Below are 27938 nucleotides of genomic sequence, written 5' to 3'. Positions count from 1 at the left end.
GCTGTTTTGCTAGACGACTGCTAGCTGTCTCAGCAGCAGTTTAGCAGTCCGGGCCTTATCTGTATGCAAAGAGGCTTTAACGCACTGTTCTTCCAAACCGGAGAAAGTTAGCTTTTTTTAAGGCGTCCAAACATTCTCCATCTGTTTACTCTTTATGTGTCAATGAAATCATAGCTTCCAAGGAGTCTGCACCAAAAATCTGCAAAAATGTCTTGCTTAGGAGTCCTTATTTGACAAATGATTTTCCTCTTATTGGGTGTTGTCAGCGCTATTGAAATCACACGTGGCAGCATTCGACATGCACGAGTTGAGCGGAAATAATAGTCGTCACTCACAAAGCTCTCTCATCTTCCGACCGTTTGCAGTCAAGCATTTGTTATCACACAACATTAATTATACTGAAGTGTTTTATTCTTTTTGTATTCCCTTTGAACCAGCATCCGGAAATTGTTGATATCCCTGAGAATATGAAAAATGGCCGTTTGAAGGCTATGAGAGCCAATTAATGGGTTAGAGAGGTTCACGCGCTGTCAACATGTACTGTACAATATACAGTGTACTCTGGAGGGGAGGCAGACTACATTGACCCATCTTGTTTTAGAGGATGTCAAGCAGAGTGTCAATCTGAATTTCATATCCAGGCTCAAATATATAAAAGTCTATCCGCTCTGTCCATATACATTATACACATGACTATCCACATTTATGTACTTAAGAGATTGTTAGATTTGTATATGTGCATATTTCATTCAAAGTGAAGTGCAGATGCCATAGTCTTTATGTCTCTTTATGCCTTTTCTGTGTCTGCCTCCAGGGCTATGGGAAACCTCCAACAGTCGCTGGTGTGCTTTGAGAAGCGGCTGGTTGTAGCTCATGAGCTGGGCGAATGTGGAGGCAAGGCTCAGGCTTACGGTGAACTAGGGGCACTCCACAGCCAGTTGGGCAATTATGAGCAGGCCATCTCTTGTCTGGAGCGTCAACTGGCCATCGCCCGCGACACCCAAGATCGACTACTGGAGGGCGATGCCAGCTGCGGTTTAGGGGCTGTGTACCAAGCGATGGGAGAGTATGAGACAGCACTGAGATGCCACCAGAGTGACCTGGAGATCGCAGAGGAAGCTGGAAGACCCACACGGCAGGCTCGTGCCTATGGGAACTTGGGTCTTACCTATGAGTCACTGGGAAACTACGAGCGGGCAGTTGTCTTCCAAGAGCAGCACCTTAGCGTGGCAGCTCAGACTAATGACTTGGCTGCCAAAACACTAGCTTATGGCAGCCTGGGGAGAACACACCACGCGCTGCAGAACTATTCACAAGCTGTCATGTACCTGCAGGAAGGTGAGTAAGGCATGGGGAACAGCAGAGGATTGCCTTTGTTGCCTGAGCTGATAGGCTTCGAGTTTGTGAATTAATGAATATAAAATTCTCAAACTATTTGCTGCTAAGCCTTTGCTACATTTTTATTAGGATATGTGCCTGCACGTGTATGTTTGTGTTTTTGTGCTTAGGAGTGCAGGAGGGATTTTGGGCGCGTTTTAGGCATCTGGCTTGTCTCTCTTGCTGTATAGGTATTCCGTTATTTTTGTCAACATAAACCTATGTGCATGCCAAAGCCGTTCTCCTGTTTACTGCAGGCTGTGCTACCAGCCTCTGAATCTACTTTCTGCAAATACTTTTTACAGCGAGTTGCCAAAAGATCTTTTCATGCCGGGGTGGTTTCCACACGTCAGATTATGATGAAAACAAAACCCTCAGCTTGGCCTCTTGAAAATTGATTATCTCAGTCAGTAAAGATGTGATAGGTTGTAGTCCCCCATTTATGAGGGCTAAATAGCCACTCCACCCGCTTCGTGCATGCCCATTAACAGACCCCTTACTTAGGCACTCCCACTGTGTTATGGTCCAAACCCTGTTTGAATCCAAGAAAATTGCAATTGCTATATGGGGTGAAGCATATATTTCACGCTGCAGGAATGCAGCTCCTCCATCTGCCCTCCATTGGCATTATTGGAATTAGCTCGGCCTATGCCTAGCAGGCAGGGCGTGTTTGTTGAACGTTAATGAAAACAAAGGCGACAGGCCGTTCTGTCTTCAACCTGTCCTCCTGCTGTCCCCTACGCTGTCCTTGTAGTGTTCCTCAGTCTAGCTGTGCAAAATGAACACTGCCTTCACAACACTTGACAGCCAATTATTTCTGGCCAACCTACCCAGACCTACCCATTTTTTTTTTTTTTTTAACCAAGCTATTTTTTTTTCAGTCGCTGTAATGTTTTGTTTGTTTCCCAAAAAAGATTAATTGGAAGGAGGGAAAGAAAGAAAGATTCAAACTAGAGCAGACAGTGTTGCTACCATGTGACCTCCTGAGTCAGTTTTTGCGCATCAGTGTGTGCGATATTCACTATCTGTTTGATAGTGACACAGATAATAAGTCTAGTCAGTGGAAGACACGACAGACAAACAGAGTTTCTGTCTTTTAGTTGGACAAAAGTGCAGATGTACCTCTATAGCATTTATATAATCAATCACATGTTGGTCTTGGCCCTTACTTTCCAATGAATCTTCATTATTCTGGCTCTTTTTCTCACCAAGACATTTTCGTTAGTTTTCCAATGGCTGCTTGGTGTGGAAAGATTTCAGAGACATAACTCAACCCTGTCAAGCATTTTTTGGGATTAACTAAAGCAGATATTGTGAACTCTTGGATGCCTCACAAATGGTCTTCCGAAAGAAGCTGTTTTCTGTTTCTGTTTCTGTTTTCTGTTTCACTTCCTGTAGGTGTGAAGGCCAGGTGTCTTTCCCTTACCTGATATATTGTGTCTTCTGTAAATCTACATAAAATGACAAAGCTGAACACAATAGTTTGACACAACAATGCACCCTCTCAACAATTAACACAAAAGGTGGCATTAAATCAATGCCATCATTGTAGCAACTAATGGAAATGCCACAGTTCCGCCATGCTTCATTAATAGAACAACAAATTATGGAATAATAATGTTGACAGAAAACACTTTTTTGAAGCACAACTGAAGCATAAATGAACTTAAAATGCCTGTTCTGAGTATTAAAATAGATGCAGTTGGTAGAAGTTCAAAATAAAATACAAACGATTAACAACCTTTGCACCCTTGCAAAACTTCGGTGAGTTGATGTATTCGTTGATATAAAATTCCTGGAATTTTTGTCAGCATACTACATAATATGCCCTCCCCCCATGTATGTTTTTATAAATCTTGCTTGTACCTTCATAGATTTTATGGTTGTTGCTTCCAAATTATGCAGTTTAATGCATAGACCCTATCATACAAAGACCGTGTGCCATAAATCAGAGGAGGCTTTAGCTACATAACGTATTAGCTTGTGTTGGGTGTTCACTTCATAGTAAGAAAATGGGTAACCCAACAAAGGAGTCTGGAACATGAAGATAATACAACATTGTTTATGTTCCACTCCTTTTGTACTGTTGCGGTCCACATGTGGTCATGATCAAAATGTACTCTGTTGGCCTGAGTGTATCTGTGCCTTGGTGTTTGTGTGACGCATGCATGAGATTTCATGACCTTTTTCCTATCCACGTGCATTTGTCTGAAGGCAGAGGTGTGCGGGCCTTAGGGGCTGCAGAGATTCTCTCACCCAGCTGTCAAGCAGCCTTTAAAGTGTTCTGCGGTTGATCTTCGGGGGGCAGCCAGCCACAGCCACATCTTGGTGTCAGCCACTGCTACGTGACTGTGCCTGCGGGGCGTACCAAAGGCACGCTTGGTGACAGTGACAGACGCTGAGTGATACAGGGAAGGAGAACAGAGGGAACAAGAGCGTTCGGAAGGCAGAGAGGGATTGAGAGAAAGAGAATCGAAAGAAGATGTCAGGCGGGCAGAGAGGCGAATCAGCAATGGGCATGAGTCATAATTCACATGTATTATTTCCCTGTCATATGGAGAATAAAGAAAACAGAGTTGGTTGACATTCCGGCTTGATCATAAAAAAAGCTATCACAGAGCAGCTCTGAGAGGGAAAGACTGTGTGTGTGTGTGTGTGTGTGTGTGTGTGTGTGTGTGTGTGTGTGTGCACGCAGATGAAAGGCTCACAGCTATAGTTGGGATGAGTGAGGGGTGAGACTGTCAGAGAATGAAGAGGATAATTTAGATCTGTTTCCTATCTCTTGCTCCATCGGCTAATGAGCCCTAAACATTGCGGAGTCCCCGCGAGCACTGCAGCCACAGTTAAGATGAAATAGGTAACGGAGAGCGGAGGGGAGGCACAGAGACAGAAGAGGAGTAAGGGAAGTAGAGGGAGAGGGGAGCACAGCAGATGCATGGGTGAAAGAGGGCAGGCGTGCAGGTTGAGGGAGGGAGCGTGGAAAGATAAGGAGGGGGCTAGGGGATTGTTGGTGGACTGTATCAATCTTCAAAGGCTGCCGGCTAGCGTGGCTATAGAGGAGCCATGAAGTCTACGGTTACGTGGTGTGTTGGTGAGGTTTGCGGAATAGTTTCAGGTCATGCTCTGTGTTCTTGGCTTATCTTGTCCAGCCACAGGCCGTTTTCCAGTATTGCCGGGAAAAACACAGTAGAACGAGCGTGGCTTGGCCCATTTTCTACCCTCTCTGACCAAAAGCATGTCTAGACTCCTCCACCACATAAGCGTCCAGAGAATAGACTTATAAGTGCATTTAAGTGAGACTGTGTACGAGCAATAGCGTGTTGCACTCTTCTGGCTGTCTGACAATGCGTTTGACACCTTGTGGGTGACTCAATCTCCTCCTCCTGTCATTATCCTCTGTTGGGTGACATTTTCATCCCATTAATTGGGCATAACCAAGTTACCTGGCAGGCAGGCTGAGGACACATACAAATATGTGACCTACGCAAACTGTGGAAAGCAAAGTGTGGACTTAAATTGTTGAGCATACGCACCTTTACATTTATATGCACATTTATACGCACACTCACATTTATATGCACACCAATAATGCCCAGAGCCTCACAAAATCTCCAGTCTCTCAAGCTATAAAGTAGACAGTACAACTTTATAAGAAGGATTCCTTTATGAAGGGTTTATAAATTGATTACACGTTTGCCAACCCTTTATAAAGACTTCATAAAGTACTATACAGTGGTTCGAAGAAAAAAAAAAGGAACTCTCCCATTGCTAACATGTCAGACTATGTTATGTCTTATTTATGCCTAATATGTCTTATATTCTGTTATTATGTCTCCCATACTGGGTAATGCAAGTGTAAAGGTGACTGGGTGTGTTATTTCATGTCTAGAAGGCTCTAATAATGTTAAAAACTGTATTTAGAAGATCGGAAACAGGTTTTCTATGCTAGCTATGAAAATATTCAATTTATAGAGAAGTAATCCTACTTTGAGGCAATGCATTTATCACGGTCAAGTGATATGAATTGCCTCAATAAATTGTTAATAAATGAATTTTTAAAAAATAATTAATAAATGAGAGATTACTGTAAATTTTTAAGAAATGCTAGAAATAGTGAGCTCACCTTAAATGCCACTGATTTACTCTTTTGCTAGCAATAAATAGTACTGTGTAAGTACCCTACAGTAAAGTTCTTCTTTGACAATAATAAATTGCAGCAGCTTGTCGTGACAGTATTGTTATTTGTTTCAGACACACTTAACAAGTTATATTGAGGAACATCACGTGATAGCATTTGCGTAATTCAACATGTAAATGAGTTGGAAGAAGCAGAAGATAACTATAAAGTGTCAAAGTAGTAGTAGTAACATGATTAGTGACCTCTTTCTAAATAACCCTGTTATTTACACACGTTGTAATAAAGTGGTAGACTGCTCAGTGATTTGCAGTCTGCTATTAAATATAGATGTTTTGTAAATGTTTGTAGACTAAGTCATGAAATAATATGCCTTCTTTTGTGTTAGTATTAAGCGTGTGTTTGTGTTTGCTTAGTCAGTCGATTATCAGCATTGATTGCATTGCAGGCTGACAGCCTCCCTCTATGAGTGTGTGTTTTTGAAAGTTGTCCCAGTGTGAGCTGCATCTAAGAACAGACGCCAAATATCCAAACCTGTTCACGGGCAGAACATCAGTGCCATGCTACGCTTACATCTGCTCTGAATAATTTTCACTCTCGGCCTCCTCTGATGCTCCTTCGCTCACACTTCCTCCCCTCTCTGACAGGCCTGCGGCTTGCAGAGCAGTTGGCTCGGCGTGAGGAGGAGGCGAAGATCCGCCATCGTCTGGGGCTGTCTCTTTGGGCCAGTGGGAATCTGGAGGAGGCCCAACATCAGGTGAAGTATTGGCTCGTCTTTCATTAACTCACCCTGAATCTGAACTCCACCATATGTACTTAAAACTGGCCACTTATAAGCACACATCTGGTCATTGAGATAAATATGCAAAGATGTACACGTTGGAATGTGAGTTCTTAGTAATGCCCTCGTGGTGGGGAAAATAGCCCAACAGGGAGAGAAAAGTCGAGGACAAACAGTATTTGCTTTGCAGCTGAAATGTGTCTGCTGACAATATGCTGTGGAGCGTGTTGAGCTGGTACATGCCGTCATCTCAGCAGACAGATGACTGAAGACTCCTTTTCTATCTGCATGTATTGTTGCAGTCCCAGACCACCACATCACACACACACATCAGATGCGCACTCCTGTTCAGCCCACTGCTCACCTGGCAGGCATGCAATATCCTCTTAACATCTCTTGCAGCAGTCTGTCCGCACACCACAGTTCTTTATGTTTTTTTTGTTTCCCCCCCCCTCGCCTTTGCCAGCAGCAGTGACTGCCACGTGTGCCTACGGGGATGTTATTCAGCCGCTTTCGTTTTGTAAATGTGGTCCAAAACATTCTGTTATGATACACAAAAATGGACATATGTGTTCTGACTAGATGTGTTTTCCATCTTGTGCTTTGTCTGTTTTCAATTTTCTCAAAGACCAAAGCAAGGTGGTGACTAGAGGCTGAGTGTCCTTGAGTCATATTAAGGAATTTTTATTCAATTAAAGCAAATGTTATCCTAGCAACAGATTTTCTTGCACATGTTAGCTTTGCAGCGGAAAAGCCACCTTCACTGCTGAATGTTTGATTTAGGGATTTGCCCAAATATACTAAATTGAGAAGTAGCCACAGAGGGGCGGACTCCAGGCACATGAATATAGAAACTGTGTCTCTCTATAATTCTTTGCAAACCAATCTGATCCAGTCTGATCTTATCCTATTGCTGAAGCCAGCTTGGGAAGGAGCGAAAACACCCTTTCTTTTATTTGCTCTTCTGTTATTAAAGCAGTTTAAAAGGTTGTTAGCTTGTGTTGCACATTCAAACAGAAGCTTAGTTCCCTTGCATTGATGTGCCTTAAGCAAGGCACTTTAACCCTCACCTGCTGACAATTATGCACCTGATTTCTTCTCATAGAGTCCATAATATGATAAAACATCTAGAGTGGTACCTGGGTTTTCATTCTTAATCTGTTCCAAAGCGTCCGTCAAAAACCGAATCGTACAAAAAATGAAAACATTTTTCCCATCGGAAATCATGTAAATCTAATTAATCGATCCCAGACACCCAAAAATATTGACACAAAACACATTTTATTGTCAATATTAATTGTTTTACATGCAGAAAACATTTAAATGACAAATGAAATAAATAAATGAACATTTAACATCACTTTCACCTTTACTGAAGACTCTTGTTGGCAAAGAGAAGGTGAAAAGTGGTGTGGGAGGACGGGATGGCAGAGCCACACGGATACCACCTTTGTGTTTTGCTACAAATTCTTTCTTGAATTCAATAGTGTTTCTCATCGTCTTTATCAAAGTGCTGGCACTTACAACTGTATTTGGCCCCATTGGTTGGGTTATTTGTCAGTCAATCGCAATTTAAACTGCTTCAGTTAGTACAGAGTCAACCGGTGATGACATCATAGAGGGGCGACATAGTCGGACGACTGACTTCCCGTTTAGGAGGTGAGAGCAGACTAACAGACACATTATGTAATAAAGATACATTACAAACACAGTTGGAGACAAGACTGAGTCACCTAGGCAGGGTATTCTTTGTTTGGCCACTCGATTCCGCAGAATGATACAGTACAGGGCATGCGGACTAGTTTGTGTAACATTTTCATTTCAGTTTGCCAAATGAGTGAGCCTTACAGGATACCGTAGTACTGTATCACGAGCTTTGGTGTTGGGTATGTGATCTAAGATGGCTAATAGACAAGCAATGCTGTCAATATGTATCAACGTATCATTACACTGTATTACAAATTTGTTTATCGCAATATTGTACAATAACCGACACAGCATACAAGAACCGAGACAAAATGTTGGTAAATATTTTTGTTGAAAACCGAATCATACGAAAGCAGGGGCATTCGAAAACCAGGGTTTGACTGTATTGTCTTGATGTTTTAAACTGCATCCACATCTTGTAGGGACATCATGTTCAAGCTTGTAGTAGTCCTAAAGGGTGCTGAGTGAAGCCTTCTGCATGTATGCAATCCATTCTGCCTTATGTACAATAATAGTATTGTTGCTGAGCAGAAGTTGCTCAAGTGGTCCTCCAATTGAGATGCAATGGTTATTGCTGGGGTGGGTTGTTGCTGCTGATGCCCTCAGTAAATCCCATGACCCACAATTTCAATTGAAATTCATAAAGCATATGTGCGGAATGAAAGCACTTGACCTTATACTCTATATTATGTAAAATCATTGCTGTGGTGCTTGTCGTGTGCTGTTGTTCACCGGGACACACAGATTGACCTGTTTTGATTTTAATGCTATGTCTGACAACCACTTGGCATTCATATGTTAGAAGACCATGAATCAATAAGTTCATGTTTACTTAAGTTTCAGTTCTCTTCTGTAGATTGTTTACCTTCTACATTTGTCAGAAGGGGGATACCAAGGGGGTGGAGAAGGTATTTTACAGAAATGACTGGAGGAGCTTGTACATCAAACCGACTTCACTGATTTGGTATGACATTGACATTTACCTAACATGCCAGATAAAAGCCATGTTCCAGTCTGTGACATTCTGGATCCATGGCAGTGTTGTCTGTACCACAGCCCAACAGGTCACCGCGGACACAGCACATGTGGGTTTGTCACCACGCCAAGATGCTTTGAGAAATGAGTTTCACTCTTGAAGGGGTGTCTGCAAAATCTAACAAATGGAAGTAGCACTGCAGCAATCAGCCCACAGCCCTATCAGCGAAATCACCCAGGGACTAGCAGCTTCTCCTACTAGCACTAATGCAGCACAGCTCACAGATTCTCTACTGATCTCTACTTTCCACTCCCTCTGACACACTTTGCTGCATGACCTTGGGATATTCCAGATACACTACAGTCTATGCATATGAGTGCTCCTAAAAATCACACTTTATCTCCCTCTCAACTCAAAACCACAGTGTTGATGCAATTCATTTCGCCATGAGCTGCAACCCTTTATTTACTGCAGCTGTTTGTCTTGTGTGACTGTGATTAAACAGTCTGAGCAGGGTGCTTTAGCCTTTGTTTTGGCCCTGGACTCCCGGAAAGTAGCTCTGTAGCACTCTCCGTCATCCTACACCTCGAACATTGGCGCAGGAATAGGAAATCAATAAAGGCTTCTATGAATCAGCACTCCTGGCTAGGCCGGCTTGGGCAAAGTGCAATGCTTCCCACCACCCTTCCTTCCATCATCTCCCTCCTCTAAATGCAACACATGGCACTAAATAAAATCAGCCACTAACAACAGGGGCATCAAGCAGTTGGATGTGTGCCTCCTTAAGATGCCCACATAACAGCGTGCCCTTTTCCATGTTAATTCAAATAAGAACTCAAGAGAAGCGCACTTGTGTTGCATGGCAATTCGTCAATATATTCAAGTGGCTCCCCTGTTTAGACAGCTGGAAAGCATGCTGGAGCGGGGAGGGGTGATGCTACCCCCTAGTGGTAGATATCATTTTTTGTCCATTAGAATTTTTTCTTAACACACACACAGAAAACAACGTTTTCAACAAATTTCGCTTTAAGTAAAACTACAGTGACGGAGATGATGGTTTAATTTACCTTCTTAGACATCAAACTCCATCAATGACACAAAACCAGAGCTGAGTTTTAGTTAGTGTGATGTGATAGCTGAAGACAATGGTGTCTGAATTAATTTTTTGCATTGATTTGCAGCTTTATCGGGCATCTGCACTGTTTGAGACCATCAGACATGAAGCACAGCACAGCACAGACTACAAACTTTCGCTGTTTGACCTGCAAACATCCTGCTACCAGGCTCTTCAGAGGGTTCTTGTGAGCTTAGGTATGTTCATATCCAAACTACTTCAGTACATTTTTTTTCGTCTTGTATGCATTTTGGAGCACTGACGTCTTTACATTGTAGGCCATCATGACGAGGCTCTGGCAGTGGCAGAACGAGGACGAACACGAGCTTTTGCCGACCTCTTGGTTGAGAGGCAGACGGGCCAACAGGACTCAGACCCCTACACCCCAGTAACTGTAGAGCACATTCTGGACACCGTCAACAGCCAAAGAGCCTTGGTTCTTTATTTTTCCATGGCTGCTGGTTATCTGTACAGCTGGCTGTTAGCCCCAGGAGCAGGTAAGAAGTGACTCTGCTTGTGGGGGTGCTTTTACAAGACATCAGTCGAGTAAATGTTTGCATTTAAAGGCTCCAACACAGATTTGCCATGTAAAGTGATGGCCAAAACTACACCATTATTATTTGGTCACAAGGCCACATTTTATGGCTTGTTTATTTTTGCATTCATACCATAAATTAATACTTTGATCAGTTACTCAACAGTTAATAGGCTCACTCACTGTTATTTACGTTTGCCCCAAGTAAATTACATTGACCAAATCCAAAATGATCTGTAGGGGCCGCACGGTGGTCTAAAGGTTAGCAGAGTCACAGTCAGGAGATCGGGAAGATCTGGGTTCGAATCTCCGCTGGGCATTTCTGTGTGGAGTTTGTATGTTCTCCCCGTGTGTGCGTGTGTTTTCTTCGGGTACTCCGGTTTCCTCCCACATTCCAAAAACATGCATTTTGGTTAATTGGCGACTCTAAATTGTCCATAGGTATGAATGTGAGTGTGAATGGTTGTTTATCTATATGTGCCCTGTATGTGCCCTGCGGGGTACACCGTGTGACCAGTCTAGTACCCCGCCTGTCGCCCGAAGTCAGCTGGGATAGGCTCCAGCATACCCCCACGACCCGAATGAAGAGAAGCGGCATATAAAATGGATGGATGGAAAATGATCTGTAAATCAATTTTACTGAAACATGTAGATGATAATAACTAGGGGTGTCACAAGACCCCGTGCCACAAGATCTCACGAGATTAAAACGTAACAAGATTTCTCGCTCAGAAAAAAAATGTCTCGTGCGCACTAGGCCTGGAATGATAAGAAATTAATTAAGCACACATAAATGAAAATGAACTTGATCATTTTGACGGCCTTAATGCGTGTTTGTTTTCTTCGTCTCTCACCTCCAAAAAGACAGCAAGACTGTTCATGCTGTGCATTGGTATCAGCAGCTTACATAAAACAACGGCATGAACAGAGTGAGCTCTTTTGTCAGTCATGCAGTATCTTTGTCTTGGTGGGTGCAGGCTAACATACACACAGAGTGCAGAAGAGTGTAATCTAGTATATAAATTACTAGATTGCAATATATTGTCTTAGATTTTTTAATTGTACTTTAAATTAATGTTAAAATCTTGGCTCGTCTCGTGAGCCCCGTGTCTCGTGACACCCCTAATACTAACTAATTTCGTCTGAAATAAAGTGAGAAAATGGTTGACTTGCTCTTTGTAGCTTGTTTTGAGCTCCAGGGTCATGGAGGCCAGTTTTCACACCATGCTGCAGCCCCACCTGCCACTTCACTGTTAGGATTTGCCCCCCTACCCATACTCCTCAGCCCACAGGGCTTTTGCTTATGGACCATGCTAATTGTTAGCGACACTGCCAAGCAACACTGGCAAATATTTTCACACCTGACAAAAGCCGAGCATTTCTCAGATGAGTCAGAACATAATGTGTCTGTCTGTTTTCATATCCTTGTTGTTGTTTTCTTCCCTGCCTTTGTGTTAAGTTCTACTCAATTTTTTCGTTTTTTTCTTTTTGCGTAGTACATTGTCTTCTCTTGTTGACTACTGACTTGCGCCAGCAAAGGCAGCGGCACTAAGATGCCTGATCTTTTATGAGTCATGAAATTCCAGCATCTTAAGCAAACCCATTTTTCTTTCAGTGTGATTAGCGCATGTCGCACGATTGACATACTGAGCTGTTTGCCACTGATCCTTTGTGCCATGAGGGGAAATAAAAGCCATGACCCATGTCCCATTCCACCAAGCTTTAACATTTGATCAAATCCAACTCATAGTCAACTCAATGAACTTGACACCCCAGCACTGTTGGTACGGATGGAGGCAACACTTCACAGACAATAGAGACCATCGAGGCACTTAATATTGCCCAAAGCTAATAAGGAACCACTTGCTCACTAATCGCCTGCCTGTCACTTCCTCGTATTGCCTGGTATCCAGCTGGCACGCAAACACGGCCCTGTCTGAAGTGGGCTGCTCTCGCTAAAAAGGACTGCAAATGTGGTAATTATTTAGCTGTAAATCACGCTGCATCTTTACAGCCTGAATGGCTATGTTAATACACGTATACAAATGTCACACCAAACAAAACACGTGCACAATGCACTCACACGTGTTTGCATTGACATGCGGCCTGTATTCCAGTTCCCATCACATGCATCAACAATATCCCTGCTCAGACGTCAGCTGCGATCTCATTGTGGATAGCAGATGGCAAACTTATATTTTATTGAATAGAATTTGTTTTATTAATTTTGCTGCACAGATGCACTACTGCACATGGTGTCATTTGTAGCTTTCATTTGACAGAATTCAATATTTCTGCCACAAACACAAAAATATTAGAAATAGATGAATATATTTGTCTATTTGACACGTCATCCCTTCTATTTAACAATAGTATCTATACATTTTATTTATAGGAGCTTTCATGACCCTCGAGGCCATCTAGAAAGTATAAAATATATGTGTTATACAGAATGAGCCTATTTGAAGAGGTGAGATTTGAATATTGTATTGAGCCACGCAACTTTGATTCTATTATATTTATCTATTTGCATTGTGTTGTGTCATTGTCTCAAAGTAAGACAAGTATTACAGAGGACACTTTAGTTACAAGTTGGATTCTCTGCCCTATAAAGTATACAATTGTCACTTCCCGTGTAGGCTAGAACAAATGCATTTATATTTACCTTCCTTATATTTCCACAGGCATCCTAAAGTTCCATGAAGTGTACTTGGGTGAGGGCATATCAGAAGTAGGATCAGACTTCCAGGAAGTGGGTAGCAGCAGTGGTGGAGGGGTGGTGAGCGGTTCATCACTGGAGCAGCACATAGCCAGTGCCCGCGAGGCCCTGGGAGTTGAGTCCTATTACAGCAGGTAAGCTCGCAGTCAAACTCTCTAAGACACTCAAAGTACTTTTATTCTATATTATATAATATATCATATATTATGTATTTATCTTGTAAAATAACTTACAGATGGTCTAGTGGTTCACCCACCTGAACTTTGTGCAGGCAGTGTGGGTTCAGTTCCCTCACGCAGTTCCCACTCAGTGATGTAAATATAACTGTCAGTGTGAATGGATGTCTTGTCTTTTTATGTGCCCTGTGATTGACTGCTGACCAGTCCAGGGTGTTATCCGCCTTTTGCCCAAAGTCAGCTGGGATAGGCTCCAGCTCCCTATGACCCTTAACAGGACAAGCAGTAGAAAATGGATGGATGGATGGCATGCACGGTATAAGAGTTGTACAAAATAAACAGGAGGCTTTTATCCCTTAAGTTAGCCGAAGTGTGCAAAGTGAGAATTATTCCACCCCATTGATCACTGTAATGACAGGTCTACACTGCCTGCCTTTAGTGTGTCTTTCCAGTGGGAATAAATGAGATGGAATAGTGTCTCTGTAGAGGCTCTCGCTCCAGACGGCACCAAACAAAACAATGAATCTGACACACATTGGAAAGAAGAAGAATTCTACTTAGAGTATGTATGGGAGGAAGATGCAGTGGCAAAAATCATTAAAGCAGTAAAAGCTCAACATCAGACAGCAGGGAGTATAACCAGAAGGACGTAAAGGTGTTGGTACATGGAACAAGGTAAATCTACAGTGTAGTTTTGCCCACTGAGATTCATGACTCTGTACTGCTTTTGACATTAGCCACGTTTTCTCAAATTGCTGTTTGAACCTCGCTGACCAGCTGGCCTGCCTGACACCTGCCTCCACCCCCTCCAGAAGGCTGTTCCCTCCTGCCCCATTACTAGCTCATTTATCCCTCCAATGGGAAGCTGCACTCGCAACATTGTGCTTGAATGGGCGCAATATGGCAACACTTACCAGCCCATTCATCCACCATTGTGGAGAGAGAGCAGAGAAGTACCCTGAAATCAGTGAAACCAGATCATGAATGGAACTGAGAAGGATTGAAGGAGGACATGTGTGAAAGCAGTGTTGCTGCATGTTACTGATGACACACCATCCCTTAATGGAACATACACACTCACTGAACACAACATTAGGTGCACTTGCACAATTGGACAAGATTCAATACAAGGTGTGCATCAAAAATTTGGCACTACAAATGTTCAGTTTTGATTGACAGTGTGCGAGATGTATTAACTTAAACAATACCCTTATTTCTGTGGTTGTAGTTTACAGTGGTATAAATTTCACACTGCTAAATGTTTCATACAGTGGTACCTCGGTTTTTGTTATTAATTCGTTCCAGAAGGTCAGATGAAACCAAAATGTACAAAACTCATAGGAAATAATGTAAATCCATTTATATACCCATAAAATATTAGCAAAAAATACATTTTATGTATTATATTACAGTCCAACGATGAATGGATGGAACTCGTTGATGTGGACTTCCCATACACACTGGCATGGTCAAATGCAATGGTGTCTCTCACCTTCTTTATCAAATTGCAGGCACTCGCAACTTTCTTTGGCCCCATGGCGTGTTATTTAGCAGTCACACTCAATACTCAACACACATGCACGGCCAGTGAGTCAGCAACACATAGTGTGCTTTTTTTGGGCACTCAATCTTGCAGAACAATACGGTAAGCTGTACAGGGCAAACTGACTAGTTTGTTATGTGCAATGTACGAAAATCAATGGCAAAAATTTTGACGAAAAAAACAAATCATATGAAAACGGGTGTACGAAAACCGAGGTTCGACTGTACTGACTGCCGTATTTTTTAAAGGAAAACTGCAATTTATTAAATTTATTTTGCCCATCATCCACAATCCCTGTGAGACAAGAACACACAGTTTTTCTCTTTTCTGTGTATTGTAAAGTTATAACATCAGCTTAAAAGAGGCAGGTAATTAACACACACCTATTCCGCCTACAAAGCCCGCTATTAAAACACCTCCAAGAACCTCCAACAACATTTTATTGTTTTTAGGGCTGTAAAAAATAGCGCGTTGACAGCGGTAACTCATTTATTTCATTAATTGCGTTAATTTTTTTTTTACCTTAATTAACACATGCGCATCATGGCCACGCCTCTCTATCATGACCACCGATGGAGGCGTAGTGTAGTTTCCCCACAGAGTCACACAGAGTCTGACACTGTTTTATAACTTTATTCTGACCTGAACACATCAACAGCAGTGCAATTTCAACAACATGTATGTATCACGTCTCTAGTCTGTTCAGCCTCGGAACGAAACTTCCTCATTGTCACTAGACTACTGTGAGATGTATTCAGGGACACTCCGAACATCAAAACAATATTTTTATTATGCGTGTATGTATGGTCTAAATAAACAGAAATAAAAAGAAAAACAATAAGTGGATATTTTTATCACTCACTAACGTACCTCTTAATGCCGAAATACCTTGGAAATCCCAGAAAATACACTCAAAACATGTGAATTCAACCTAGTTATGTGGTGTCGTTGAACGCAACCCCTCATTGCTCATAATAACAACGTTAAAGTGTGATTCAAATCTTCTGCTACTATTAAAGAAACAAGTGTTAGGTAAATACATTTTCAGACATACTGTATGTGCTATCTTTAATTTCAAAATTTTCACTTCATTTGGAACTGGTATTACATATAAATATATATAATCCTGTCCTGTCATTCATTTTTATTTCAATAAAATACATTAAAATGACATATTTCAGACATTGTTGCCAAAAGAGCCCGCAATAAGTGAAATCCGCAAAGTAGCCAACTTCATATTTTTACGTGCATTATTAGCTGCCTCTCTTTTTTTTAATCTGTTTTTATATCTTTAGAACACACAGAAAAGAGAAAAATGTGTGATCATGTCTCATATAAGGATTGTGGCTGATGGGCAAAATTCCTAAAAAAGTGCAGTTTTCCTTTAAAGATAGAATGATGCTTGCATTAGGTTATGCCAGTGTTCATGATGTGTTGGCCTTGAAATGTGTCTATGTCATATATCCTGTATATATGTTTGCGTGTGGAGTATGTCTTTTGCAGTGTATATGGCTCAGGTGCAGGTTAAATCTTAAATTGCATGATGCTTATTACAGTTTTTGGTGCAGCAGAAGAAAGATCATATTGTAGCGTTACATGATAGGCATTTATCAGAGCGGTGGTTCGGTTATGAAGAGAAAGATAGCAGGGTGGGGGCAGTTGACTCCTCAATGGCTGGATCAGCATCATCAGCATTGTAATGAAAGGATTAAGCTCTGCTGGGGCTTTTGGACCAAGACTGTGAAATTAGGCCATTTATGTGTGGGTTGAACTACGTGTATTTTGGGCATATAGGAATGGTGTTAGTTGATGTATCCACTGGGGAACATTGTGGGCCTTTATACTGTATACTTTGCTGAAATGCAGTTCTTGTGCCAACACTGCAGTGACTCTATTCTCATATGTCTGCCTCTTTTTCTTTTTCAGAGGGTGTTCAAGCAGTGAGACAGAAAGTGAGGCGGGAGATTTGTTGGACCAACAATTTGAGGAGTTAAACAACAAGCTTAACTCCGTCACTGATCCCACGGGCTTTTTGCGCATGGTGTCCAGAAACAATCTTTTCAACAGGTAGGAGGATGTTGCACCTGGACATTTGTGTGAGTTTTTTGTGAGAAAAGAAGAAATCTGCTTAAGAGGATTCACTGGTTCATCTGTGAAAGGAGTCATTTTCCATTGTTCAGCCTGTGCAGAGGCAGTATGTGAATCCCCTTATTAAATAGACTGAGTAGAGCCAAGCCTCTAAAGCCCCTATCATCTGTCTGTTCTGATGAGGCGGGTCCATGTGTCCATATACATGCCAGACATCAACACCGGTGTGTGTAGGTATTTGTCTGGCCTGTCTGTTTGTTGGTGCACATAGACTGTGGAGATTTCACTGCGTCTAGCTTGGTCAAAGCATCATTTAATGATTCTAAGCAAAGCACTCATTTACACTGGTGCTGAATGGTAGTGTACACCAATATATTACGGGCATGTGTGAATGTGTGTGTGACTGGGTCATATTTCCCTGTCCTCGTCCTCTATTGAGCCTCTCTTTGATGAGAGGGCAATTCCATCTTTAATTGAGTCTTGGTGCTCATTAAGCTCCTTTAATGTGCTCCTGGTAATAATCCACTCATTCTTTCGGGCCTCAAAAACGCCAGGAAATATAAAGCTCCTTGTGCTGTTGAGTCTATCATCGATCTCAATGTTACAGCAAGAGAGGACAAAGAAAACCTTGTTGTCAGTTCAATTCATACATCTCTGGGTTATGATGATGAACTGCATGGGAACTGCAGTCTGTGCTGCCGTACAGCTTACATGTTCACATTTAGGACCTCAAGGATATAAAGACTGTTGTCCTGCTTCAGCAAAACATAATAATAATAATAATAATAAGTTTCAAAATGGAGTCGATTCTAACATATTTTATAGTAGAATTAAATTAGATATTACAATGGGATTTGAGGTTCATTTGATGTTAGTACCATAAAATGTACATGCATCCACATTTGTGTGTATATATGTAATTATTATTGTGTAGCGAGATTATTTTCTGCTGTTGATATGATCAATATGTCAAATAAGAATAATCAACAAATTATTTTACACAGTGTTTAAAGATATTCAGGATTTTGTCCTTTTTTGGAGTTGCAGTTAGACTTTGTATGTTATATAGATTCCCAAATTAGGCACCCGCACGAGTGAACAATCATTCTCAGCCTGCTTACCCTCTACACTTGACACTCACATTGTTTTGGATTATCCCTTTACTCCTCTCTCATTCTCCCATCCTGTCAGGCTAACAAACGATTGTTTGCTTTCCATCCAGGCTCATGCCAAGGGCTGAGAGAGAGAGAGAAGCAGTGTTGAGAGGCTTTAGGAGAAGCTAGTGGCCTTCGGCTCCCATAAGGGTCGGCTAGATGCCTTTTGGCTAGGGCTCGGAAGAAAGAGCAGATGGAGGCTTGTGACAAGTATGGCAATAAAACCTGGCCCAGTGCTCCTACTGCACCAAAGGTTTTCTACCCTATGGCCATCATTAGCAAGTTCTCAGTATGTTGAGTGTTCTTGCTCAAACAGGGAGCCCAGTGAAAACACATTTGCAGTCAACACATTCCAATTTATTGCAGAAATCATTCATAATGCATAGAAGCTATGGTTTTATATATTATTTTTACAAGCTACCTTTCACTGGTGCCCCTCCAGAATTTTGGAATCCAATGCAACTGCACGTTGTTGCAGACTACCACAGTCCAATACTGCCACCAAGTGGAGACATACAGTATACGGCACTTCAACGTCAGATGCTCTGTGGCATCCATCCATCCATCCATTTTCTATACTATTTATCCTCATTAGGTTAATGAATGAGCTGGAGCCTACCCCACCTCACATTCACAACTACGATATGAAAAATTTTGAGTCTCCCATTAGCCAACATGCATGTTTTTGGGATGTGAGAGGAAGCCGGAGTACCCGGAGAAAACCCACGCACACACGGGGAGAACATGCAAACTCCACACAGAGCTTTTCCAAGGCAGATTCGAACCTGATCTTCAGACCGTGAGGCTTACTTACCACTAGACCACCGTGTGGCCCGTCACTTAACATATTATGCTGTATTTTAACACAGATATACTAGGTAACACCTAACATCTGATATCAAGGATGTTCTCTTGTCAGTCAGAGATTGTCAGCCAAAGAAAGATGAAGGCTGAGTGTAATGTTTTCCACACAACTCTTCAACATACCTCAACATTTGTATTGTAAAATAAGGGAAATGCTCCAGAGAAATAACCGAAAATGAGAAAAAATAAGGGTAATTCTGCTCTTCCACAAGAATATCCACCAGGGGCTCCTAAAACACAAATACAAATACAGAAACTGCAGTGACTAAATGTGTATGTTACTACCTGCTTCCTCTCAACAGCAAATGGCCTTTGACACATGGACTGAATAAGCAAAACAATAAAATGTTTTCTTGAAGCATTTGCTCTGGATGCAATATAATGTTGTATAAAATATGATATACTGTAATCTTTACTAAGATGTATGGGATTTTAATTAAAATGTACTGTCTTTTATTATTTTAAACTTTAGTGTACAACTTTATTAAGAAAATTGGGGTAATTAAAGTGTCTAAACATAATTGGATCAGCAGAGGAAATTTCTGATGGACTGGGATTTTTTTTTTTTTGCAGGAGTTGCCAGAGCATGACCAGCCTGTTCAGTAACACCATGTCTCCTGCCAAAGATGGTTGTTCCTCCCTGCCTCGTCGCTCCAGCAACCTCGGGAAGCCTCCTCTCAGAGCACTTTATGATTTGCTCATTGCACCTATGGAGGGGGTGAGCATTACCTTTCTGAGCTCTCTAGCACTGTGGGAGAGATAAGGCAGCACACTGCGCATATTGTGTTCTAACTGTGCATCGTTTTGCTTATTCTTTTGTCCAACAGGGTTTGATGCACTCCAGTGGGCCCGTGGGTAGACACAGACAACTAGTCATGGTGCTGGAGGGAGAACTTTACCTCATCCCCTTCGCTCTTCTTAAAGGAAGCTCATCCAATGAGTACCTATATGAGCGTTTTAGCCTCATTGCTGTTCCCTCAATCCAGGGCCTTGGATCCTGTACAAAGGTTGAACTTTTTATGAAGATATTTAGACAAAACATGAAACACATTGATATGTAGTGACTTCATAGGTTTTGTCGTCATATTGCTCTGAATGTAACCATTGTTGTGGTGCTATGGCTTCAGGTTCACTCCCGGCGTCCTGGTCCAGCTCCATGTGGTGGTGTGTCAATGGCAGCAGTGGTAGGGAACCCGAGGCTGCCCTCACCTGTGATGGACCGCTGGCTGTGGGGCCCAATGCCCTCTGCAGAAGAGGAGGCCCTCATGGTAGCTGAGCTGCTAGGATGCCAAACTCTGTCTGGCACGGCAGCCACCAAAGAAAGGGTTATGAGTGCCCTAACACAAGCGGAGTGTGCCCACTTTGCAACTCACATTTCATGGAAATTAGCAGCACTGGTGCTAACCCCAAACCCAGACAGCGTGCCCGGTGCAGCAAGTGCGAACGTTGGAGGGGGAACCATTGGCAGAGGTGCCAGGGGAAGGAGAGGAAGTAGCGGACGAGGCAGGAAAGGATCTATTGGAAGCAGTTACACCAATACGGAGCCTCTCCACATGCAGGATGATAGCAGTGACGTGGAGAGTATCTGTGACAGTCCACCCCTACAAGAGTTTCTGTTGACTGCTGCAGATATATTGGACTTGAGGTTACCTGTCAAGTTAGTGGTGCTTGGGTAGGTGGGCTAGATTTGGCAACACATGTAAACGTCAAAGGAAGCTGCATGTCTTACAGTGATAAAATAAACACATGGAAGTCTTCTACTTCTTTCTAATAAGCTGTCTTTTATTGCTCTGTGTCATTAGCTCCTACCTGGAGTCAAGCAGCAAGGTGACAGCGGACGGTGTCGTGGGCTTGACCCGCTCCTTCCTGGCTGCAGGAGCTCAGTGTGTTCTTGTGTCCTTGTGGCCTGTCCCTGTGGCAGCCTCCAAGGTTTTTGTCCATGCCTTCTACACTGCCCTTCTGAATGGGACCAAGGCTAGTGCTGCTCTGGCAGATGCCATGAAAACTGTACAGAGTAGCAAGCAGTACTCACACCCCTCCAACTGGGCAGGTTAGTGTTAGTGATCACCAATTGATGAAAATAACTGTAAAGATTCTAATGGTATATCTTCCAACCAGGGTACATGCTGATTGGCAGTGATGTGAAACTGAACAGCCCCTCCTCCCTGATTGGGCAAGCTTTAGCAGAGATTCTACAGTATCCGGATCGTGCACGTGATGCTTTGAGAGTTTTACTCCACCTGGTTAGACATGAACACACAATAACTGTATTACAATACAAAGATGTGCAGTTCTCATGCTACTATTGTACTCTTACAGGTGGAGAAGTCTCTTCAGAGGATCCAGAATGGTCAACGTAACTCCATGTACACGTCACAGCAAAGTGTGGAAAATAAAGTTGGCGGAGTGCCAGGGTGGCAGGCCCTGTTGACGGCCGTGGGCTTTCGCCTTGACTCTGCAGGCACTGGAATCCCAGCAGCAGTTTTCTTTCCAACTGCTGACCCAGGAGACCGGCTACAACAGTGCAGTACCACTTTACAATCACTTCTGGGTATGTAATGTACTGACATAAGCACAATATCATATGTAGAATGCATCCAAATCAAACAGGTCTCTGTTCTGTTTTTCACTGTTTGAATTTTTTTTTATAAGGTCCAAAATTTTAAAACAATCATTCATCCATTTTCTGCCAAGTATCCTGCATATCCCAGCTAACTTTGGGCAAGAGGCAGGGTACACCAGGTACACCTTGACTGTCCATCCATCCATCTTCTTCCGCTTATCCGAGGTCGGTTCAGAAGGGCAGCAGCTTAAGCAGGGAAGCCCAGACTTTCCTCTCCCCAGCTACTTCGTTCAACTCCTACCGACGGATCCTGAGGCGCTCCCAGGCCAGTTAAGAGACATAGTCTCTCCAACATGTCCTGGGTCTTCTCCGAGGCTACCGGTTGGACGTACCCTGAACACCTCCCCATGGAGGCGTCCGGGAGGCATCCTGACCAGATGCCCAAGTCACCTTATCTGGCTCCTCTCAATGTGGAGGAGCAGCGGTTCTACTCTAAGCTACTCCCGGATGACAGTGCTTCTCACCTCATCTCTAAGGCCCAACCACCCTACGGAGAAAACTCATTTCATCATCTTGTCCTTTCGGTCACTACCCAAAGCTCATGACCATAGGTGAGGGTAGGAGCGTAGATTGGCCGGTAAATTGAGAGCTTTGCCTTTCGGCTCAGCCCCCTCTTCACCACAATGGGCCGATGCAGAGTCCACATCACTGCAGACGACCAGGACGAAAACCACATTGCTCCCCCTGAATCTGAGATTTCAACTATCCGGCGGATCCTCCTCTCCAGAACCCCTGAATAGACCTTACCAGGAAGTGTGATCCCACGACAGTTGGAACACACTCTCCGGTCCTTCTTAAAAATGGGGACTACCACCCCGTTCTGCAAATCCAGACACCTAGACTGGTCACCAGTTAATCACAGGGCACATATAGACAACCGTTCACACTCACATTCACACATACAGGCAATTTAGAGTCTCCAGTCAGTGAGGTCTGAGCCGAGAGTCTAACCTAGAACCACCTGGCTGTGAGGCAAACATGCTAACTACATGTTCTACGTGCTGCCTAATCCAGTGATCATATCTTTAGGTGAAAATTAGGTACATGCACAGGGTCAAAAAGCTAGATCCAGATCAAATTTTGATCTGAATGCATATTTGCATCCATCCATTTTCTATGCCGCTTCTCCTCATTAGGGGGTATGCTGGAACCTATCCCAGCTGACTTCGGGCGACAGGCGAGGTACACCCTGGACTGGTCGCCAGCCAATCGCAGGGCTCATAAAGACAATCAACCATTCACACTCACATTCATACCTATGGACAATTTAGAGTCACCAATTAACCTAACACGAGAAGAGGCATAGAAAATGGATGGACGGATGCATATTTGCACATGATGCAAACAAATGCAATTTAACATGGGACATCTATTTTCAGTCCCTTGGATAGTAGCATGTCACTAATTAATTTTTCAGGTGACAAATGTGCTGTATATAACTTAGCAGAGGTCTGTGTATCACCCTATGTATTTGTGATTGTTTAGGTATTGTGCTTTATCATTTTATGTATCTGCTAGATTGACAAATTATGTCTCTGGTCTTTCTGACCCACAGGTCTGCCACCTCAAGCCCTCCAGGCTTTGTGTAAACTCATCACAGCTTCAGAGGCAGGGGAGCAGCTCATCAATCGGGTATGGACACATCAAATGCACAGGATACATACATTCATGTACATCATTTTTGGAACATTACAGGAGGAGTTTCTGACTAATTCATAGTGAATATGTTTGTCATTGCATAACTGTATTATGTCAGGACTGGCTATGTACTAATGCTCTGGCACCTCTAGCTTCAGTTTAATCTCTATGAAATGCGGTAGTGAAGCCTAACTAACTAGCTTTACTTCAAGTACTGGGTTTTATCTAAAGTCCTGTTCTCTTACACCCACCATGTGATGCCAGAGAATAATCTTAATCTGCATTTTTGTGTAACGCGAGGCAAGCACGTGGTTTAAGTAGGTGGCTACTTATTTGTGGCAACAAGCAGTTTCCGTTGCCTTCATTTTCAAGTAATGTTCTTAGTGTAGGTATCATTAAATTAAATGCATAAAGCTTCAAAATCTTATTTCCAGGCTAGTATATTACACACTGCTGTTTCTTGTTCATTGTTATCCTTCTCATTGACCCGAACCCCTGTGAGCCTTGTGAATGGTCTGTGTGCATGCAATTAAAACCCTGTTCTCTCTTCCCTTCCCCTACTGTGCAATCTGAAGGCTGTTAAAAATATGGTGGCAATGGTAAGTGTGCCTTCACCTACCTGCACTCTATCCCACACTAGCCTGTTCCTGCCTCACCTTCTGTAAAACCACTATTATGTAGACATAACGCTGTGTTAGTAACTGTATGTTAATTATCTACATGCATAAAGTAGCGTAGAAAAAATCTACTGCATTCTATTGCAAACATGATCATACGTCTGTCTTATTGCAAAGATTAAATGCATTTGGGATGTTTTACAACCTTGGGTCAATGGTGGCAGAGGCGATAAAGCTATGATTTAAAAGTGAAGTGAGGATAAAAGCATGTTGCTACGTCATGTTGACAAAGGTGTCTCTGTTCCCAGCTAAGTAATCCCCAAACAAAACAGGCCAGGACACGTGTGGCTCGCCATAATGTTCTCTTGCCCTTAAAGCCTATTCATAGCTGAAACAGATCAACGCTTGTTTGTAAATGCTGTAGCTATACATATGTAGGCCTTTTTATGAACTTTAGTGAATGTAAAAACAACTATTTGGCTGGTTACACTGGATTATACAAAAAAAATAAACCCCTTCAATATCCTCGAAAAAAAACATTTAATTTTTAACCAGTACAATCAATGTTTTTCCCTCTTATGTAATTGCAACTTTTCTTGTTCTTTCTCTCTGTGTCCTATTTTAGCTCCACCAGGTGCTAGTGCAGCTTCAGACTGGTGAGAAGGAACAGGACTTTTCTCTCCTGCCCATTCAGGTGTCTATTAGTGTGCAACTTTGGAGGTTGCCAGGATGCCATGAATTTTTGGCTGCGCTTGGTGAGTCAACTCCTTCCCAACCGAAGCTTCCCACGTCACATCCAACAATCCACAGTATGTAATTTGTTTATATTGTCATGTGTGTGCAGGTTTTGACTTGTGTGAGGTCGGCCAAGAAGAAGTGGTGCTGAAAACGGGCAAGCTAGCCAACCGCCGCACATTGCACTTTGCTCTGCAGTCTCTGCTGGCACTTTTTGGTTTGTATTTGTGTTTTTAGTTTTATGTGTCGTGCTTGATGTGCTGTGCTGGTGTATTAATATTTGTTCATCATATCATACAGATTCCACAGAACTGCCCAAGCGTCTGAGCCTAGACAGCTCCTCTTCCCTTGAGTCTTTGGCCTCAGCACAGTCTGTTTCCAACCCCCTGCCAATGGGATACTCAAGCCTTCCTTTCTCTCCTCATTGCCTGGACAATCAGGCATCAGATGCCATCTCTGTCTATAGCCTCAGCTCTGTGGCCTCCTCCATGAGCTTCGCTTCAAAGTCCGACAGCGACTTCCTCAGCCATCGGCACCGCAGTGGAGCTGCAGCACACTACGCGGCTCACAAGCACCCTCATGTTCCCCGTAGCCGCTCCTCTCCTCATGGAGCAGCAGCTGCTATTTCAGGAGCCCGAGGGGAGGAGGAGGAATATGAGGGCTTCTCTATTATCAGTAGTGAACCACTTGGGAGCCACTGTGACTCTTTACCCTTGCCACCAGGCCACAGCCAGCGGCACCACCGAGGAGGCAGAGGGCTTGTTGCAGGGTCCAGCACTGGGGCTGGAAGAGGTTACTCTGTATCAATTTCATCAAGAGGCAGTGTCAGCACCCCGACTTCCCCTGTCAAAACATGCCTCGTTCCCAGTCCAAACTCACCATTTCAAAAGGTGGGTAAGGTGAGCAGCTCTGATACAGGTGAATCTGACCAGTCCAGTACAGAGACCGACAGTACTGTTAAGTCTCAAGAGGAAAAAACTGCTCCTCTTGACCCTCAGGAGTTGGCCCAGAAGATTCTAGAGGAGACTCACAGCCATCTACGTGCTGTAGATAGTCTACAGCGAGCCAGGGCAGAAAGTGGAACTGCAGGAGGAAGTTCCCCAAGGAGTAGCGCCTTCCGCTCCTCGGAAACGAGTGCTTTCAGCCGTCCTAACAGCAGCGCTAGTGGCAGAGCTCAGTCTTCCCCGAGACCCAAACCTCCCTCCCGTTCATCTTCGCTGCAAAAAATTAGCTCTGGCTACAATAGTCCTGCTGTCTCTGAGTCCTCCCAAAAGGACGGCAGCCATCCTTCGCCTACTTCCGACAGTCATTCACAGTTCAAATTGAAGTACCCAAGTTCCCCATACAGTGGTCACATATCTCGTTCCCCAAGTAACGTATCTCCCAGTTCTGGTCACCAATCTCCAGTTGGTAGTGCTCCATCTCCTGCCCTGTCCTACTCCTCCACAGGCTCTGCCACATCAGCCGATACCCCAGACCTTGACCGATTAAGAAGAGGGGTCATTGATGAAAAGGTCCAAGCCATTCATAATCTGAAAACCTTTTGGGCTAATGCTGCAGCCCAGCAACAACAGCATCTCGGCCCTGTCAAAGCTGTTCACAGCTCTCCTAGTCCTCTGGCATCTGCCAGTAGGGATGTACTGAGCCTTCTAAACCTCTCTCCACGGCATTGCTCCCCTAATGATACCCAAGACAGCCTGGAGCTGCGGGAGCTTGGACTGCGGTCAGTGGAGAGGGGGGGAAAGAACTCCAATGGGCATCACTGCTCCAGTCCCAAGAAAGGGGCTCCATCGCCTACCATTTCTACAAGCAGTAGTCCTGGTGCTCGTTCGATCAGACTGCCTGCTGGGAACGGATACAAATTCTTGTCGACTGGAAGATTTTTCCCTTCTTCGAAATGCTGAGAAATCCACTAATTACTGCCCAGTGAGCTGAAGAAGTAGGTCGCTTTTTGAGGGCCGTGATTGGCCAGCCAAGCTTTACAGACAGTGAGAACGATTGATGATTGGTCAGTGTGATTCACATGCCTGCAGTTTCGTCTGTGCCCAAAACTCTGTAACTGGCAAAGAGAAATACTCAACGACCTGATACTGTGTTTGTGTGTAACTTTGTGTCAGGTAAATGTAAATGCCATTTGGTCTTTTCCCTGAAACATTATTGTTTGTGTGGGCCAAGATGCAGCAAATATGACTGATTTCTTCCATTTTACATTTGTTTTTTAAAAGAATTAATGGTTATTATTGGTTGTTATTGTTATTAATATTATAATTATTATTATGTTTGTAAATTAATTCCAGTGTTTCACAATCAGTATTAAGCGTTTTTATATTATTAAAAAATGAAGAAACATGTACCGTGTAAAGATGGATAGAGTGGAAAAAAAGATTTAATATTTTTTATTGAAGTCAAAAGGGCATTTTGCCTGATTTCTTTGTGAATTGAGTGTCTGCTCTGAAGCATGGATTCTCTTGCTATTCAATGTTAATTAAGACGTATGACTTTTTAGCCCATGATTTTTTGAGGTTAAGATCAAGGTTCCATGACAACCATCTGTCATTTATCAGTAAACTGTTTCAATAAAAACAAACAAAAATATCATCTTTTCTCTTTTGGATCATTTTGTGGTCTGCAACTACTATAGCTACTTGAATAACCACATTATCTGGTGTCAATGAATCATAATGAGGGTGTATGCACTCACTGGACACTTCATTTGGATTTAATCGATTACAAATGTGCCTTAACAATCATGCTGATGCAAAGCAATTCTACACCAGTTAATCTCTCCAACAATAGCATCATCTGTGTTGTGCATGTGTACCTAATGATGTGGCTTGAGGGGTTATATAATGTGCATCCCTTTGCGACTGTTCTGATGTACATTGCATGCAAAATTCTAAGAATAAAAATGTAATTGTAGGTTGGACACAAACGTGTTGTTGCATGCAGGGGGTCAAAAGCCAAAGGTTGCTTCTGGATAGTATCAACAACCCAGCTGGAAGCAGCTGTCAGGCTGCAAGTGAAATGATTTAACATTCACCCTCATTAACGTTTGTGCATCGAAATTTCATTACTTTTATCCCAAAGTTAATAAATTGGGGATTAATTTACGTTAATTTGTATGCAGTTTTAACTGTAAAACAAATGAAATAGAAA

General features: G+C 42.9%; 1 protein-coding gene across 3 annotated transcripts in view; it reads left to right on the top strand.

Moving 5' to 3' along the window:
- LOC129179425 (tetratricopeptide repeat protein 28-like) overlaps positions 1–27359 on the top strand; it is a 234345-nt gene extending 206986 nt beyond the window's left edge. For 2 of the 3 annotated variants that reach the window (XM_054772636.1, XM_054772638.1), the window contains 17 exons: positions 815–1338; positions 6160–6269; positions 10158–10287; positions 10369–10587; positions 13310–13478; positions 16990–17130; positions 19743–19887; positions 19997–20176; positions 20297–20841; positions 20972–21219; positions 21288–21412; positions 21489–21720; positions 23348–23424; positions 24006–24029; positions 24673–24802; positions 24892–24999; positions 25083–27359. In XM_054772636.1, coding sequence (XP_054628611.1) covers positions 815–1338; positions 6160–6269; positions 10158–10287; positions 10369–10587; positions 13310–13478; positions 16990–17130; positions 19743–19887; positions 19997–20176; positions 20297–20841; positions 20972–21219; positions 21288–21412; positions 21489–21720; positions 23348–23424; positions 24006–24029; positions 24673–24802; positions 24892–24999; positions 25083–26686 — 4711 coding nt within the window. In that variant the 3' untranslated portion in view covers positions 26687–27359. The remainder of the gene's footprint in view (positions 1–814; positions 1339–6159; positions 6270–10157; positions 10288–10368; positions 10588–13309; positions 13479–16989; positions 17131–19742; positions 19888–19996; positions 20177–20296; positions 20842–20971; positions 21220–21287; positions 21413–21488; positions 21721–23347; positions 23425–24005; positions 24030–24672; positions 24803–24891; positions 25000–25082) is intronic. The other variant, XM_054772637.1, reaches the window with a different exon arrangement.
- The last annotated feature ends 579 nt before the right edge of the window (positions 27360–27938 follow it).

This window comes from Dunckerocampus dactyliophorus, chromosome 4 (genome assembly GCF_027744805.1).
Source record: "Dunckerocampus dactyliophorus isolate RoL2022-P2 chromosome 4, RoL_Ddac_1.1, whole genome shotgun sequence".
In the NCBI taxonomy this organism is placed as follows: domain Eukaryota; kingdom Metazoa; phylum Chordata; class Actinopteri; order Syngnathiformes; family Syngnathidae; genus Dunckerocampus; species Dunckerocampus dactyliophorus.
The sequence above is the reverse complement of the archived record's forward strand: the minus strand, read 5'-3'. Positions and strand labels throughout refer to the sequence as shown.